The following is a 19232-nucleotide window of genomic DNA, read 5'->3' as shown; positions in this document are numbered from 1 at the left end:
TTATGTGCTACTTTGTGTTGGTCTATCGCATCAAATCCCAATAAAATACATTTACGTTTTTTGGTTGAAAACTATTTTCAAGGCACTGTATATGTTTCATGTGTGTAGTTAATTTTTGTAGCATTTTTTTCAGCGGTTATTGATATTTATAAATATAGGCCACTAATATTTTTACTTGTAGATGTATGTTTCTCAGTCCAGGCTGAATAAATAATGCAGTTTACACAATTCTCCTTTTGGCAGGTGCAACATTTTGGATCTGGGCATCAAGAATGGAATGGAAACTATGGGCACAGGAGACAGCAGGCATTCATTACACCCACTGTAACCAGTCATCCCTTCACCCTCCCACACGGAAGCCCAAACCACAGCGCAGTGCATGCTCACCTGGGGGGCCAGCCCACCATCCTATCTTACCCGCCCTCCGCTCCGCTGAGCACTGCAGCACCTGTGGCCCACCTCCTGGCCTCCCCATGTACCACAAGACCAATCTTACAACACCCGGCCTACAACTTCTCCCACCCCAGTGGCATCATCCACCAGGTCGCCGTAGGAATCAACCCCCGTCTTCTGCCTTCACCTACTATCCACCAGACTCAGTACAAACCAATATTCCCATCCCACTCGTATATCACCGCATCGCCTGCCTACACGGGATTTCCCATGAGCCCCACAAAACTCAGTCAGTATCCGTACATGTAAGAACTCAACAACCTACATGTAGAGGAGAAGCTCAAAGATTCAAACCTTTTGTTTGAAGCAGAACACAAGAACATGGCTTTTGATAAAAAAAAAAGATAAAAAAAAATTCTGCCATGGCACAAGAAGAAAAGAAAAATATTTTTTGAATCACGTAGACTTGGGTGCAATTTAAAACAATCTTGAGCTTTAAAAAAAATTGGAAAAAAAAATCACTTTTAATGTGTTTTGCACATTTGGTATACCTTGTCTCTAGTCCTGTTCTCTTCTATTGTAACTCTAGACAGGTGACTTACAGGAGAGAGTTCACTCTCTCCTGATATATTTTTTATACAATTGCCTTCTAACTAGTGCAAGACACGTCTTTTTGGGAAGCCATTCAACGTACAGGTTTAGCGCAACAAATGCACATATCGTCAGCAGTACAGTGTACTCGTGTCAATTGTTTGTTTATGTATGTCTTGGTGTTTCAGTGTTGGGTCACTTGGCTACTGAGTTGATGTTCACATTGCATGTGTCTTTTGCATGGGCAGAAGAAAAAAAAACAAAAAACAAAAACGTTGCCTAGACCGTGCTCTTTAATGTTGTCGTCCTAATAATCAGCTGCATTGTATACTGTTCCCACACATAGTGCCTTAAATATTTGAGGTTGTTAATGTTATTACTTAATATATTAATGTCAAGTTCAGCACTTAATCTTGGAATTTGCTGGTTATATAAATATCTATTTTTTCGAATAACTCGAGTCTTGGCTCAGTTAGGGGGTTGTTCATTTGTTTTGTTTGGTTGTGTGGTATGCTCATGAGGTGTAGGTGTTTCCTTACCTACAGAACAGCATGTTAATTTTTTTTTTACGTTTATTCTTTTTTTTTTTCTTTTTTGCGTAGATGAGTTTGTGTCTGTTTTTAATTTTTTTTTTCCTAGATATTTAGCCTCACGTAGCCTGAAAACGCTTTTAAGATTTTTTTAATTTTTTTTTTTTGTTTGGTCTCGATTTTAGGATTAACGCTAGCTGCACGTTTTGTTGGTAATCACTTAATCACGACAGGAACTGCAATATTGTCTAAGTGGATCCTTCATTATTCTTTTTTTTGGTGTCACGGCATTTGTCCAAATGGCTGGGTTTTTTAATAGTATCTTGCCGATATAGTTGGCGTGGTTTTCGATAGGCGGTGTTCTAAATTCCTTTTAGTTTCAGTGGACGCTGCACCATCTTGCAGTGCAATATTTTGCAGGCCTGTCCATTGCTGAAGAGGATATCACCGCGATATGTGACCACAGTTGGGCAAACCGTTCAGTATTTAATGAATTGTATCAAGGACTATTTACTATAGAAGTTTGATAAGATGTGAGGTTTTTACTTCGTGTGCAATTTTTAGCTTTCATTTTATGCATGTGTCAGTTTTTAAGGCCTCCTTTACACAATATTTTATTTAGTTTTGTTTTTTTTTGTTTTTTGAGTGGTGACTGCTTATTTAATACATTCCGTCAGGGACACGAAATTTTGTGCATATTTCAAGACATTTGTTTTTCTCTTTCAGTTTCTAAAAAAATTTTTTTAAAAATTGTGCATCGTCCATATCCAGTTAATTTATCAGCACCAAAGACTTTGAAATCATCCATTTTCTTTTAATGAAATTAAAAAAAAAAAATCTATATAAACAAAAGGTAGCTAAGTTTTTTGCATAGACCTGAATTATACTGTAGTCTAGTGGTGGGCTTTAAGAAAAGGTATTATGACTAATGTTTTTAGCTTTGGGCAAGTAATAAAACTTATCATTTATCTTGAATGTATAATAGATGAGCTGCTATATGTAACAGACGCCACTTTTTGATAGCTGTGAATTTTAGCTTCATATCCCGTTAATACTTAGCCGCCTTACTCCTGTTTTAAGTCTAATGATATATATAAAGTATAGTGGGGGTTTTTTTCTGATTATTATTATTTTATTTTATTTTTTAATTTTAATTTGCATTTAATGTTTTGGTGTGTCCTTTGTAACTACTGTATTGTAAATTATGGATCCTAATTGCATATGTTATTTTTTGGGGTGTGTGTATTGCATCAGTATTCTATATATCTTCATAAATTTGAGCTCATTACTGCATATAAGTGGGTGTATTAATGTAAGTTATTTTTTAATGTTTTCATATTGCTGTTGTGTATACCTTTTAAGAGGAAAAAAATGTATCTTGCAGGCTTGATTTCATTTTTTTTTTTTAAATAATCGTTTTCTTTGAATCTGATTATACAGAAGATTAGCCAGTGACTGGAATAATGAAAATATAATAGACTGAAGATAGATTGGGGGATTTTTAGCCTTTGTTTAACTTGTTAACACCACTATACACTGCAATTGCCCAACTGTCCATAAGCTATGAGGACTCTCAACTCTGTTATACCTGTTGGTGGGGGGAGGGGTAGTCCCCCCTTTCTAGCACTGGGTGGTGTTATCACAAGCAGTGTTTTATTTAATGAATGTTAAAACAAAAATGTGCCTAATACAAGACTTTTTAAAAATATAGAAAAATTCATAAAAATTCTACAGTGTTAATAAAGATGATTTTACAAGATGGGAGGTAAAAAAAAAAAGAGAGCCTATTTATTATATAATAAAGGTCATTTTTTTTCCTCCCCAGCCACAAGAATCTACTAAATACCGCTATGCATTATGTCCATTGATGTAAGATTTTTTTTTTTTTTTTACTGGTACAATTATAAGGCATTGTCTAGGTCAGCATTCCCATCCTTAAGCTCTCCTACTGTTGTTGAGCTACAGATGACAGCATACCATGATCTGGTATGTGCATACAATGGATGCTGGCAGGGGACGCTACGTGTTAAAGTTTCAAAACATTCAGGGAGCCAACTGTTTGGAAAGGCTGACAATCAAGCTGATGTGGCTTGCAGATGTTGCAAATATTTACTTAATTGTCACCATAATGAATTTCCAGAGTGCAAAGTTGTTTAGAAATGCTTTGCATCTGACAGCTTCAAAGATTTACTTTTTAATACAGTTGTACTTGACGTCTTTTATCGTGGAGCTCCAAAGCTTGTATTGTGTTACATTAGGAGGAGATGCAGAAAAACTTGGTTGTCTTTGCTGTTTTAGGCCCCTTTCACATAATCCTTCCGATTGGGTCTGCCTGTCTTATGTCCGTTTACTACCACAAATCTGCCAAAAACATTGAAAGTGGATCCGTTCTTTTCAGTCTGGGCGGATCAGAGAGCAGTCATATGTAAACGGAGAGTTGGTCTGTTTACATCTGACTTCCCTTGGAGCAGAGTGGGCTGTGTCCACCTGCTCCGCTGTGCTCAGCAATTGGATCGTTGGCAGAATCTGCCTAGTGTGAAAGGGGCCTTAGGATTTTGTTAAGGAAAAACTCCAGTCGGGAATTTTTTTCCCTTTTTATGAACATCAGAATTACCTGAATTGAAGGTTAATAATTGGGGCCCAGAAGTACATCATCTTGAGTTGATGTGCTCATGTGTACAAAATGAAGAATAGTGTTGCGAATAGGCTTCTGGTTTGGTGTGCACCCATAGCGTAAGGCTGGCCATAAATTGATTGTTGGATTAGCCAGCGGGTTGATCGAAAAATTCTAACAGATTCCCCCATCTGCACAAGCGAGGTGGGTGGATGATTCTTCCCCGATGTGCTATTGGGTTCTGACAGCGGGGCTTCTCTGCTGTCAGAATATGCTGATCAGTGCTGCAGCCCGCCAATTGAGAAAATATTTTCAACAGTCCCATTTGACAGCAGTTGATCAATAAATTGACTTCTAATTCGATACATCTATGGCCAGCGTAAGCGCTGGGATTTTCCCTGTAACTGTGAATATCATTATGGGGATTAAGACAAAGGACTATAAGAGAAACATTAGAGAGATTAGGAAATGTGGATTATAAAAAATAAATGAATAAAATTCTTTGAACATGGCATTCTTAATTTACATGGATGCAATTAAAATAGATATTGGATGGATAACAGAGCAGTTGCTATTTATCGAATTTGTTTCCCAGTACCCATCTTCCTACATCAGTCTGGATTCAGTGATTGCGCCACTTCATGGAGAATAATTACAAGTGCTACTGTCTCCTTTACTTCTTAATGGAAAGTAGGAAAGAATGGAGTAAAGACACCCTTGCATGGCAGCGTTGGTCATGCCTAAAAGGTTTCTGAAAATAGTGTTTACGGTTTATTTTAACCTAAAAAAAGACCACAGATTTCTTTGTGAGTTAAGAAAGGTTCTAATATCTCAAATAAATGTCCCATTTGACAATCTTTAATAGCAGACAGTATCATTAAATGACAGATATAAAGGCAAATCTGTTTTGTACTGCATAGTCTGCCTCCATGCCTAACAATATTTGCAACATCTGTAACTTTGGAAGCAATAATTGAATGTTGTACCGCATTCGCCAATGACTAATGCAGAAAGTTTGGTGTTTCAGCGATACCCTTTATTGACTAACTTGAGTTAATGAGCACATGAGCCTTTGGTATATCTCTGACAAAGGAATCGGTGTAATCCTGAAAGAGTACATTTTTATTAACTCAAGTTAGCCCACAAACTTTCTGCAACTTTGAAAACGCAAATTCACAAATAGCTGCAAGCTAATTGTGAACATTTATGAAATATCATCCTTTGTTAGCCCATGTGTGTCTAACATTATTTCAGTGGACACTTTTACTACTTTGGTGGGATGGCCTAAGTTTGATAGGATGCTGTGTTGGTGGTCTTCTTCATGGTCAGGTACTGAGTTGTTGATATCAAGTGTAGGATTAACAAGCGCTTATGCAGATAAATGAGCGACGTTCATGTAGGTTTCAACAAGGGGGGCCCCTGGTGGGTCTTCTAGTGTTTGTCTGTTGAGCGTTGTAGCAGTTTGTTGAGTGAGGATGTTTAAGAGGCCTTTGCAACTGTATTGATTATGGTTGTAAATAAACAGGCAGTATGTGGCTTTCATAGGCCTGTGGTTATAGTCCATGTACTTCAAATCATATATTAAAAGTCAGCATTCCCTGTGATGATGGCTGGTATCTGTATAGGAACAGCCTTTGCAGACCATAAAGATCAATGATTTCCATAATGACCAGTTAGCCATTTGGTGACCACAGCTGCACTATGGCGGATGAAAGCCACATCATAAAAAGCGGCCTTTACATAGCTGAAGGTGGTCAACTCTGGTTTAAAACTGCAGGTATCTTACCAAGCTTTGGAAGACTGGAGAGCTGTTTAATGTCCTTTTTTGCTTGTGGGAGTTTTTTTTTAGAGATTGCGGATGGTTAAGAACTGTCAGAGAAGGCAACATATGGCTGCACTGTGGCAGGAAAAGACTGAAAAGCATTGTACACGTTGGTATTAGGTGCCCTCTTTCCAGAATGTGTAGATGGATAAATTCATACACTTTTTGTCCTTCTAGTTAGCACAGTGTAGTAAAAACTGATATCGCATTTACCATAGATAGGGAATCTTAAGCCAGCCATAGATGTTCAAATCTCGGCCAGTCCCTGCTGAACCGGCTGAGATTTGAACCATGTATGAGTAGGCTGAATGTACCCAATCGATCAACTTGGGTACAACCAGCCTGTTGTATTTTACTTGCAATTATTGCTAGCAGCTATTATACCTGCTAGCAGTAATTACTGTATTCACCCCCCCCCCCCCCAAGATCCTTTCCCGGGAAAACACGGTGGCTCTGCAGGAGAGATTTGTTGAGGGGGAATCCAGCGAATTTTCGCTCCATCTATGGTTGGCTTTAGCCTTCCTAGTTTATTGTTCTTTCAGCATGTTTGTGTACTGGAAAGGCTTTCCTGTGATCAGTGTCAGATTAGACAACTCTAGGAAACAGTTTGCTAGTGTGGCCAAAATAAATTAAAAGGAGCCTAACTTTCTTGGAAGAGTTTTCTTTTTATATCAATGGAAATCCATATTCTCTTGCCTCCTATTCTTAAAGGCTCCTGCTTGATTACATGTATTTGTCCACCTCTGTGTAGCCTCATTCAGGTGCTAGAGAGGGACAACCTTTCAAAAAATAAACTCATAAATTATTGATATTGCCCTTTGATTGTAGCTGTGTTCCAAGGTAAATGCATTCAAATCATTGAGGTATCTTATTAGTACTTTAAGTAAAACCTCAATCCAATCTTTGGATGTTCTGAAATGTATATAAGTACTATCTGTGTAATTTGTATAGCTTAACATTGTGTACAGCACTTTACATGCTTGCAAACTGCAGCCAGACAAAAACAATAATAAAAACGAATGAAATTAAATGGACTGTCCCTAATAAACTGAGCCAGAATACAGCACCAAATGCACAGAGAAGGAAAAAGCTCTTTGTTTTTTTTTTATTATCTCCTCCTTGAGCTGTAGGACAGGAAAGCTGCATGCTGTCAGCAGTTTAGTTTTTTTGTACACACTGCCCATTCAGGCTTGAAACCACCTTGTTCAACACACGGCAGCAGCGTGTAGGATGGAAGTTTCCCTTGCACTGCTTAAGAGTTGGCAGTGGGAATCAACTGGAGATTTTTCATCACCTTTACAGTGATGAAAACAAATCAATTCGAGCAATAAGTGAACTGTTGAATGAAACCAGATGTGTTAGAAAACCAAAAATCTGAAATCATTATGTATATGTTCCTCGTTTAACTTTTAGCAGCAGACGTTCATTCACGTCTCTTCTTCAAGGGCTTTTGTGTCGTATTTTTGAAGAAATAACCCAAAGTAAGAGCTCCTGTGTGTATATTTCCTCTTGCTGTGATCCTAATAGAACACAGCAAGAAAGAACCTTCAATGTTGAGATGGGATGATTTTCAGGAAGGATTCAGCACTGCAGATAACCACAGAACTGTGTATTTATCCATGGTGTAGGAATAGCAGTCCATTGCATGAAGGCTGCCTAGAATACCCAGAGGTAGCTTATCCAGCTTTTGGCGCTCCGATCGGAGGTAGTGACTGACTGAATAGCTTAAATCAATTGTGTTGAAACTCTTAACAGGGTTTTCCATTTTATCAGATAATTACAGCCCTGGCCAAAAAGTTTTGAAAATGACACAAATATTATTTTCCTGCAAGGAAACACATGCAGTCATCATTGCTTTGATCAAAAAAGAGATTCACAGGCAAGGATATTGCTGCTGCTACTACCTAAATCAACAATTTTATCAGAATATCAAGAATTTCAGGGAGACGGGTTCAGTTGTTGTGAAGAAGGATTCAGGGTGCCCTAGAAAGTCCTGCAAGTGCCAGAACCGTCTCCTAAAGTTGATTCAGCTGCGGGATCGGGTCACCACCAATGAAGAGCTCGCTCAAGAATGGCAGCAGGCGGGTGTGGGTGCATCTACACGCACAGTGAGACATTTTGGAGGATGGCCTGGTGTCTAGAAGGACAGCAAAGAAGCCACTTCTCTCTAGGAAAAACATCATTGACAGACTGATATTCTGCAAAAGATACAGATATTGGACTACTGAGAACTGCGGTAAAGTCATTTTCTCTGATGAATCCCCTTTCTGATTGTTTGGGGCATCTGGAAAAAACCTTGTCCAGAGAAGAAAAGGTGAGTACTACCATCAGTCCTGTGTCATGCCAACAGTAAAGCATTCTGGGACCATTCATGTGGGGTTGCCTCAGTCAAGGGAGTGGGCTCACTCACAATTTTGCACAGTCATGGATAAAGAATGATACAAAAAAATCGTCCAAGAGCAACTTCTCCCAACCATTCAAGAACAGTTTGGTGACCAGCAATGCCTTTTCCAGCATGATAGAGCACCTTGCCATAAGGCAAAAGTGATAACTAGGTGGCTTGGGGAAAAAAACATCGAAATTTTGGGTCCATAGCCAGGAAACTCCCCAGACCTTAATCCCATTGAGAACATCAAGAGGCAGGTGAACAAAAATAAAGCCCCCACAAATTGACAAATTCCAAGCATTGCTTACGCAAGAAAGGGCTGCCAACAGTCAGGATGTGGCCCAGAAGTTGATTGACTGCATGGCAGGGCGAACTGCAGAGATTTTGAAAAAGAAGGGTCAGTACTGCAAATATTGACTCTTTGTATAAACTTAATGTAATTATCAATAAAAGCCTTTGACACTTGTGAAATGCTTGTAATTATACTTCAGTATACTATAGTGACATCTGACAAAAAGATCTAAAAACACTAAAGCAGCAGACTTTGTGAAAATTAATTTTTGTGCCATTCTCAAAACTTTTGGCCATGGCTGTATGTTTCTGCATTAAATGCTGCCCCATTTGGCAGGGGTTTCTACCCTTTCCCTACTTCTCCTGTGGGTCACAGAAGTGCACTTAGTTCTGTTCTCCTGTGACCCATATTCAGCCAAAAGTGGGTTAAAGTCATCTAATAGCTGATGTCACTGAGCCGGTCCAGGCTCTGGAGAGATCCCAACTTTAATGTTTGGATCCACCCAGATACCTAGACCAACAGCTGGATCAGATGCCAAGCGAGCCTCTCCCGTCCCCTCCACAGCATCAAGTGAGCGCTGGAGGGGCAGAGCAAAGAGCCGGTGAATGACAGTCACCGACTCTCTGCTCACTGAAGACTGAGAACTTGAGTAATCAGTGCTCTTTGATCGCTCAGTTCTCAATCATAGAGGAGTAGGGGGACAGATGTATCTTTTGATTGTTCCTGCATCCACCTAGGTGAGTATGTATGTTTATTTTCATGAGGTTCTCTTTTAACAGAGCCTTTTTCATTTTACAAGTAACTCATAGTAGCAGCATTAGAATGGACAGGGTACAATAATGCCTCCCACATGCATTATTCCTGCAAAAGGAAACCTATGTGAGCAAGCCAGATTATCCACACGACAACCTAGGTAGGAGCCTAGGTGACCAGTGGATGTTTAAGATGCTCAGTTACAACCTTCATGCAGTAAACCAGGAGGAAAAGTGCAATTGGTCATACTTTGTGCACTTGCCTGTCACAAGGAAGAGTGCAGTGGTAACGGATGAGGCAGGCCTTCTCTATGCCTATTGCATTCCTTATGAATACCAATTGAAAAGATTGGGGATAACGCTGCTACCTTGCATAAGGCCCCGTTCTGTCTTATTTGATCTCTGTTTTTAGGGACAGAGGGTCACAGAAGAGGGGATCTTTCTATGTTAGCTTTGAGCAGATGTCTACATTTCAATGAAAGCACTTAAAATGACAGATCCCCCTGAATAGATGGCAGCAAGGTGGCTTTGTCGCTAACACAAGTCCTGACTGTCTTCTTTCTGAGTTAGAAAATGTCCTTAATCTGAGTGAATTTTGTTTCAAACGATGTATTATATTCGATCTTTTAATTTCTCAAGGTTTATCTTGTATCTATATACCCTTCGGAAGGTATGGAAAGATAACCGACACTAATGATTCTCACAGCCCTCTCTGTCCTTGCCACAGTCTGCTGCTGCTGGTCTGTGGTACCATAATTCCTGGAAGAAATATTTAAGAAGCACTAGAAATTCTATGCCTATTCCAATAATCACATGCAGGAAGTTTTCAAATCAACTTACTAGGTTGGTTAGCTTCCACAATGAATAGGCCTCTCCCTCAACAGGTACCAAACATTGCTCAGAACGTAGACATACGTAAATGGGCACCAAACCACTGGTGAAAAAGTCCACAATTCCACCACTAAAGACAATCAACACGTTTCAAAGGCAGCACCTCTTTCATCTGGGCTACAAAATAGACACAAATCACACAAAAAAAATAAGATATTGTGTCATGTACATATAAGGAACAAGATCTTGACACTTTTGTCATTCTTTGTATATTTTGTAGCCTTGATGAAGAGTGGATGTTATTGCCCTGGAACATGTTGGCTGTCTTTTATGGTTGAATTGTGAACTATTACAATTTTTTGATTGTTATGTCTAATGATGTGACACCCATTCATGTGTCATATTATGGTTTGGTGTCCATGTTTACATTTTGAGCCTCCTGTCAAACCCTATCCCAACTTGTTTTTGGGTATGGTCTGTTGGTGGTACCTGTCTCTCAGATTCATTGCTGCAGACATTTCCTGTGATGATCAGTCACTTTTTAATGTATTCCGTTCAGTTATATCATGTGGCATAGCTGTGTTGAGCTGCCTCACTAGCAATATGACCGCCTTAGATTTTTATTAGCAGCAGGTCCTCAAATCATGTTCCAGAGTTATGCAGGCCATACATGGGTCAAATTCCGAACTGATTTTTTGTCCAAAAATCAAAAACGTTCGCTCGGTAATCCGATGGTGCCATCAATGATTTCGAAAATCAGCCGACCAAGTCATAAAGTTCACCCCATATAACAGGCAAAACTTCTGTTCCTCCCAGGTCACGGCTCATGCGCATATCCTTTTCGGAAAAACGATCGTACGATTTGACCATCGAGTTGAAAATCGGTCGTTTATCACAAATTTTCCAACATGCCCGATCACCAAAAAGGGGAGGAACCATGAAAATCGTCCGGTGCCATTGACCCACTAACAGCGAAAATCGGCCGATTATTCTTAGGTCCGATTTTGGGACGAAATTCAGTCGAATTTTGACCCATGTATGGCTGGCATTGGTCTTAAGGCAAAGGTTAGGGTACTTTACACAGGAGGGCCATTACAGAATTAATGCTGTAATGAAGAAAAAGCAACACTGTGCTAGTATTTAAGTTAGTCTGTATGGCAAAGAAGACAAAGCAATTTTGTTTTTGTTTTTTTTTACTAGTTTGAAAAGGGCAGACTAAAGTCGTCCACTGGATTTTGTAATCATTGATACCAATCTGTAATCATGCGTTGTCTTAATATAACTGCTGCTCATCTTGCCATGAAGAGGTTACATTTTTAATGACCTATAAGGAAATGCATGGCCATTTATTCAGTCACAGCGGCTGTTGTGAACAATCACTTTTGATTGGCTGCTGCTGTGGTGCAGACCACCAATCACTGAGCTACTTCATCTAAGGACAAAGAACTTTTAATTCTGAGTTTAATGAATTTTTCCTACCCTTCTTTTTAAATAAAACACTGCGTAGCCGCAGAGGTGCTTCTACACAACCAATTTCCTATTTATTTTTTACAGATTCATTGTATTTAGATATTAACTCATTCAGGGTGTTATTAAGTATGCTACTGCACTAACTGATTTGGTTTGGGTTTTAGTTAACTCCATATTTACTTGCTCTTGTGATTTTATTTTATTATTTAGCTTGCGTCATGTTAACTCATACTGCAAGTGGTAGGACTGTTTAGAAATCCAGCTTTTTTTTTTTTCCTTTGATTTGACAAAGTTTGAATTGTTACTGTTTAACAAAAAAAGTAGTTTTTGTGGCTTTAATTTTTATTTTTTATCATTATTTGTTTTAATTTTTTTTCTTGGGCTCTTTTTTTTGATTTTATGCTACACTAGTTTGCCATGTAGCAATTGCACTGTGCAATATTCTAATATGAGGACTGGGAAACATTTTTATGGATGTATGTCTCGTTACAGTTTGCGATAGTATTTCTCTCTAGTTCTCAGTGATTTTCAATGTGACCAAGGCTTCTGTACTTTGTCACAAAAAGCGGGTTTTCCAGGTTACTATTTTGGTGAGTGTCAAAATATGAATTTATGGTGTATTATTGTCTAAATTCACTTTGAATTAAAATATATATTGCAGCAATTTTAATGGCTTCTGTCCTTTTTTTCCTGAATTGTATCATCTTGCTGAGTTGACATAATACAATCAATGAAAGGGGAATACAAATAAATGAAACTTGTGAATTGAACGTACAGGCAGGCTACTGTATAAAGTGTATGTATACCTTAGCAATGGATCTTATTTGTTACATTTTGATCTGTTGAATATACCATTAACCACTTCCTGTCCGGACACTTTTACCCTTTTCCTGTCCAGGGCAATTTTCAGCTTTCAGCGCTATCACACTTTGAATGACAATTGCGCGGTCATGCAACACTGTACCCAAATTAATTTTTTACCATTTTTTTGACACAGATAAAGCTTTATTTTGGTGGTATTTATTCACCACTGGGATTTTTATTTTTTTTGCTATGTAAATAAAAAGTCTAAAAATTTTGAAAAAAAGTGTTTTTTTTTTTAAATTTTGCAAATAAATAATATTTCATCATAAATCTTTGCAAAATGTATTCCGTTATCTTTTTAGTAAAAAAAAAAATCCAAATTAGTTTATAACCAAAAATTATAATTTTTAAACATTTTTTTTTTACATTTTTATTTTATTTTTTTATAATATTATTTTTTATTTTATTTATTTTTACATACTGTCACCCTAGCAGTACAGTGTCACCATGGTGACACTGTACTACTTGTGGGGGATGATGATTTGTTTTTTTGTTTTTTTACACTGATTGCTTTTACACCCATATAGGATGTAAAAGCAATCATTTCTCTTTCTCTCTGTGTGCATTCATTGAGAAGTACTGAGTGAGCTGTGATTGGTCACAGCTTGTCACATGGTACAAGGCTGTTGTGAATAGCCTTGTACCATGTGACCTCTGTGATCATTCACAGATTTCACACATAGTAAGCAATGATGTCACAAGTGACATCTTGCTTACTACTTTGCATGTGATCACTGATTGGCCAATCAGTGACCACATGATCGGGACCTCATACAGAGGTCCCGTCCGACGATCGGTGTTTCACTGTGTCCGGAGGACACAGTGGGCACCGGATCGCGGTGCTGCGTGCTCCCAGGGAGCGCGTACAAGCATGGTGCGGGGAGGCCATTCTGCAGTGTTTTCAGTCCTGCCCAGGGTCTCTCCTGTTGCCTACAGAACACCTCCCTCCCCCCCCCCCAGACATGGGGAGATGTTCTACAGTCCTAACATGCTTTCTGTCCTAGGGTGACAATGCTGCTCTTCCACAGACATACAGTTAGTGAACGTTGTCACTCTAGGACAGGAAATGTGTTACTGGAAGGATCACCTGGTGAAAATAAAGAAGCCTGAAAAATTAAAACAAATGGATCCACAAATCTGATGATCTGATTTCTGGTAAATTGTGAAATATTGCATTTTTGTTCTTGGATTTAGATACACTTTAAAGAGTGATTCTACTTTTAGAGCCCAAACCACTTGTATCGTCGCTCGATGTGCCCTTACATACTACTCCTGTGATTCCCAATATGAAGAGGGTACAGGCATCCAAACTACTTATCCAGAAAGTGACATTGCAATACAAAGACTCTGCAATCTCCCAGCTCAGTCTGTGTTACAATGTGAGACTGAGCTGGCAGTCTGTGGTGTCTTTGTATTGCAAAGCTGTAACTCGTAACTCTACTTTTGAGGATAAAAACATTCCTCTCAGTGATTTATGTACATTGCAGGGATTTTAACAACCGTATTGCAGAGTCCTACCTGTTTCTGCTCTGAAGGAATAACTGATCCTGCAGGACTGGTTCTGAATCCGAATGGCTTTTTAAATTTTTAAAATGAAAAGCACTTGCAGGACTCTAATAAGGAGAGTGGCAGGGTCCACATCCCTTTAGAAGCATTTAACCCTTTAGCAACATCTTGCCAAAAATGAAATTTTGTTACAGAGGATGCCTAAAATCTGACATTTATCTTAGTGCAGCTTTTGTAGGAAAATCAATAAGCCAATCACACAAGCAGAAAATTACATTTCTTTGGGGGAGTTCCATGCACTAACTGTGTATGGAATACCTCCAGGTTGCCATATTGCATTGAATTTTACAGAAAATGACAGAGCTCTAGATTGAAAAATAAACATTTTAAAAAACATTAAATTACAATATGGCTTGTGTAGCAATTGTATATTCTATATTATGTTTTTATTTATACTTTTTTTCCCCCCCATGAAAATGGAGTTACCCTTTAAATGCTTCCCTACTGGCCTATAGCAGAAATACTGCTACAGGGCGACACGGGTGCACATAATCACGTGTATATACACGTAATTTAGCATTTACGGGTGGGGGGGGTGCGCACACACTACCTGCGCCGCCGTTTGTGGCCACGGCTGTCAATCACCGGGTCCTGGCCAGTGATTACTCGCCGGCGCCCGGTGATTACCGAGGATTGACGGGGAGGAGAACTGTTTTTTTTACGAACCGTTCTCCCGGTCAGCTCGGGCACACTGCTTTGGATGGCTGTGCACAGCCATCCAAAGCCGTGTGCTTACAGTGACGCACATAGACACCGCCCCCTAGTAAAACACTCCCTGCACCCTTTAATCGCCCCTCATGTTAACCCCTTCCTGCCCAGTGCCATTAGTACAGTTGCCGTGCTTTTTTTTTTTTTTTTTTTTTTTTACACTGATCACTGTATTGGTGTCACTGGGGATGTCAGTGACACCAAGTCATTTCCCCCCCAGTGTCAGAATATCAGTCCTGCAGTTCCGCTATAACTCGCTGATCACCGCCATTACTAGAACAAAAACACTAAAAAAAATTCTAGTGTGTATATACCGCCATTTGTAAACACTACAACTTTCACATAAACCAATTAATTTACACGTATTGGGGTTTTTTTTTATTAGCAAAGACATGTCGCAGAATACATTTTGGCCTAAATTTATGATGAAACAGGATTTTTTTTTTAAATATTTTTTACTGGACATGTTTAATAGCAAAGTCAAAAATATTTTTTTTTCTCAAAATTGTTGGTCTTTTGTTTAATAGCACAAAAAATAAGAACCGCACAGGTGATCAAATACCACCGAAAGAAAGCTCAATTCGTGGGTAAAAAAGGACGTACATTTCATTTGGGTGCAGCGTTGCATGGCTGCACAATTGTCAGTAAATGTAAGGCAGTGCCGTAACACAAAAAATGACCTGGTCAGGAAGGGGGGTAAATCCTCAGGAGGGCAAGGGGTTAAATTAAAATTTTTATTTTTTTCTTTGTATATACAGTTAGGTCCATATATATTTGGACACAGGCACAATTTTTGTTTTTTTCAGGTATTTACCAAAACATATTCAAGCTATAGTTATAAAATGGATATGGGCTGAAAGTGCACACTCTCGGGTTTAATTTGAGGGTATGTACATCCAAATTGGAGGAAGGGTTTAGGAATTACAACTCTTAAGATTAGCCATCCCCTCTTTATCAAGGGACCAAAAGTAAGGATGATTGTGAGGATGATGATACAGAAAATAATAAGGATGAGTATGATGATAAGGATGATGTGGAGAGTATAGAGCAGGGGTCTCCAAACTTTTTAAACAAAGGGCCAGTTTACTGTCCTTCAAACTTTAGGGGGGCCGGACTGTGACCAGTGGTGGTAAACAATGGCCCATCTTTGGTATTTGGAGGAGAAGTAGTTGGTATCAGTGGGAGGAATATTGCCCCATCATTGGTGTCAGGGGGAAGAGCAGTGCCCCATCATTGGTGTCAGTGGGAGGAGTAGTGCCCCATCATTGGTGTCAGTGGGAGGAATAGTGCCCCATCACTGGTGTCAGTGGGAGGAATAGTGCCCCATCACTGGTGTCAGTGGGAGGAATAGTGCCCCATCATTGGTGTCAGTGGGAGGAATAGTACCCCATTGCTGGTGTCAGTAGGAGGAATAGTGCCCCATTGCTGGTGTCAGTAGGAGGAATAGTGCCCCATTGCTGGTGTCAGTAGGCGGAATAGTACCCCATTGCTGGTGTCAGTAGGAGGAATAGTGCCCCATTGCTGGTGTCAGTAGGAGGAATAGTACCCCATTGCTGGTGTCAGTAGGAGGAATAGTGCCCCATTGCTGGTGTCAGTAGGAGGAATAGTGCCCCATTGCTGGTGTCAGTAGGAGGAATAGTGCCCCATTGCTGGTGTCAGTAGGAGGAATAGTGCCCCATTGTTGGTGTCATTGCGAGGAATAGTTCCCCATCAATGGTGTCAATGGGAGGACTAGTGTCCCATTTTTACTGTACTGTCAGTGGAAGGAATTATGCCCCATCGTTGAAATAGTGCCCCATTGGTGGTGTCAGTGGGAGGAATAATGCCTCAAGGGCCGGATAAATGCAAACAAAGGGTCGCAGTTTGGAGAACACTGGTATAGAGGATACAATAGGGATGATAACGATGGTGATGAGAGTAAAGAGGATAAAATAAGGATGAGTATAATGATGCTGAGGACAGTATAGAGGATGAAGATGATAAAGGGGGGATGTTGGTGAGGATAATGGTGTGATCATGACATGATGCTGGCAGTATAGAAAGGATTACGATGAGGACAGCTCCAATAAGCTCACATGTGTCTCGGTCCTCCTCTCACAGTAAGGGTTTGGTTTAAAAAAAAAACCTGCGCCGCTCAGTCTATAATGCCTGGACTTATTTTTTGTCCCAGTCTTGGGGTCCTTTCACACCCGTGCAGTGATCTATGGTTTTTCACACTGGGAGGTCACTGCAAGGGTACATAGAAAACAGTGGTTTTCTGTGTCTCAATCACATGCTGTGTTGCATTAGGATGCAGCGTGTCAGAGTTTGATGCACCACCCATGAACACATGTCAGGGCAATACAACTGAATGTAAAAAAAAATAAATTGTTAGTATTTTGAATATTCAGGACCTGTGGCTTCACAACAGATAACATTAATACACAGGCCAGCAAACATGTGCGATGCATATCAAAAACATGTTAAATGCACGCCAGTGTGTATGCATTGTTGATACGTTGCAGTGTGTTTCTATGTACAGTATGGTGTGACAAGGCACTTACAATTTGCTTTCTTTAGTAAAGAAAAGCCTGACACACAGGCTGACCAGCTGCATCAACATGGTCCCTCTCTGGCTCCTCCCTACTCTAACGTGGAAAATGCCAAGTACTTGGTTGTAGCAAACTCTAATGGACACATTGATGGGGCGGACACAGTGCAGGGGGAGCTATATACTCTGCAGTATTTGCATGCCAAGAATCCCTACCTTTATGTCATAGTGCTAGGAATATGTAAGGGTTGTATAGCAGTGTGCAGAGATTTTTTCAGAATTCTCAGATAACACCCCTTATCACCCTATGTGTTTTTATATATATATATATATATATATATATATATATATATATATATATATATATAAAAATTATTATTATTTTTTTGCTCAAAAGTTTGCATACCCTGGCAGAAATTGTGAAATTTTGGTATTGATATTGAAAATATGACTGATCATGCCAAAAAATGGTATCAAGAGATCCACTTCTTAATAGGTGATTTAACAGTACTGATTGGCATAGTCAAGGCTTTGGACAAATTTTTATGTCCTTTTCCATCTTTATAAAGATCCATTACCTTGTTACGCAGGACCTTTGACAGTTCTTTTCTGATCCCAATGGCTCAGTATCTAGCCTAGTCAGTAGTTCCAAGTAAGAGCTAACAAACTCATTGACTATTTATACATATGAAACGGTCTTGAGCCACAATCGGGTTCAGGGTTGGATATCTGCTGCTGCTCCTAATTTTGAGAAATGGATTGCCGGAAATAATTACACTGACAACATCTGTTCAGTCCAACTACTTCCTCATTCCTGTTTATTGCAGGGCGGTGCTTAACCTTTATACACAGAGAATAATAGGGTATATGTCACTATTATGTAAATGTGGTCATAGTCTAAAAGGCACATCTTGATTGGCTGAAATATAGAAAGAAGGCAGGAACTTGATGCTTGAGGCTTGCTTGTCGCTCGTTATCTCTTACTCCCTCACATGTCCAAGGCCTAGGTACAAGATCCTCACAGCTCGACGGGAGGGGTTGAGAACATTGCTGAACAAACATTTTTGAGTTAAGGAGGACTGCAAAGCTCAGCAGACAAAAGATATACGCACAACACACACACACATATATATTACAAAATATTTAGAGATATGAAAAAGTATAAAAGTAGATATGTATAAAATGTATATATTCAACAGAAAAGCAAATCGGCATTTTACCAAATCCATCACACATTGACACTAATTGCAATTTAAAAAGCCACAGATGTGGGACATTAACCTCTAATTGGCATTTAACCCGTGTGTGTCACCTTGTGTGTCTCTATCAAGGCCAAACATTCCAGGGGATGTAAACTTTTGATCTGGGCCGGATAACATTTCTGTTATTGTTATGATTTAAAAAGGAGCCAAACAACCATTTGATAATAAATGGCTTCATATGATCATCATCCTTCAATAATAGAGCATTTATTTGGCATGATCAGTCATATTTTCAATATCAATGCCAAAATTTCACAAGTTATGCCAGGGTATTCAAACTTTTGCGCACAACTGTGTGTGTGTATATATATATATATTTATACAGTTGTGTTCAAAATAAGAGCAGTGTGTTGAAAAAAGTGAATAATGCTCAAAAACCTTCTAATAGCTTTTATTTCCATCCACACAAATGCATTGGGAACACGACACATTCTATTCCAAATCAAAACATGAAGAAAAATAGATCAAATTTGTGTTGTTCCTCTAAAACAAATTGAAGAAAAGTGAATATTAGACTGTTCAAAAAAATAGCAGTGTTTGTATTCTTCTTTACAAACTCAAACATTCACTATATAAACTGAAAAATGTTTGAAGATTTTGCTTTCCTTTGAATCACTTAAT

The 19232-nt window shown here is 39.1% G+C and overlaps 1 protein-coding gene across 2 annotated transcripts in view; it reads left to right on the top strand.

The window, feature by feature from the left end:
* HIPK3 (homeodomain interacting protein kinase 3) overlaps positions 1 to 12345 on the top strand; it is a 191352-nt gene extending 179007 nt beyond the window's left edge. For both annotated transcript variants that reach the window (XM_089675876.1, XM_089675875.1), the window contains exon 16: positions 244 to 12345. In XM_089675876.1, coding sequence (XP_089532002.1) covers positions 244 to 702 — 459 coding nt within the window. In that variant the 3' untranslated portion in view covers positions 703 to 12345. The remainder of the gene's footprint in view (positions 1 to 243) is intronic.
* The last annotated feature ends 6887 nt before the right edge of the window (positions 12346 to 19232 follow it).

This window comes from Staurois parvus, unplaced genomic scaffold (assembly GCF_062004578.1).
Source record: "Staurois parvus isolate SC_StPar_1 unplaced genomic scaffold, SC_StPar_1.0 ptg000159l, whole genome shotgun sequence".
Lineage (NCBI taxonomy): Eukaryota > Metazoa > Chordata > Amphibia > Anura > Ranidae > Staurois > Staurois parvus.
Note: the sequence above shows the minus strand (reverse complement) of the source record. Positions and strands in the feature narration are given on the sequence as shown.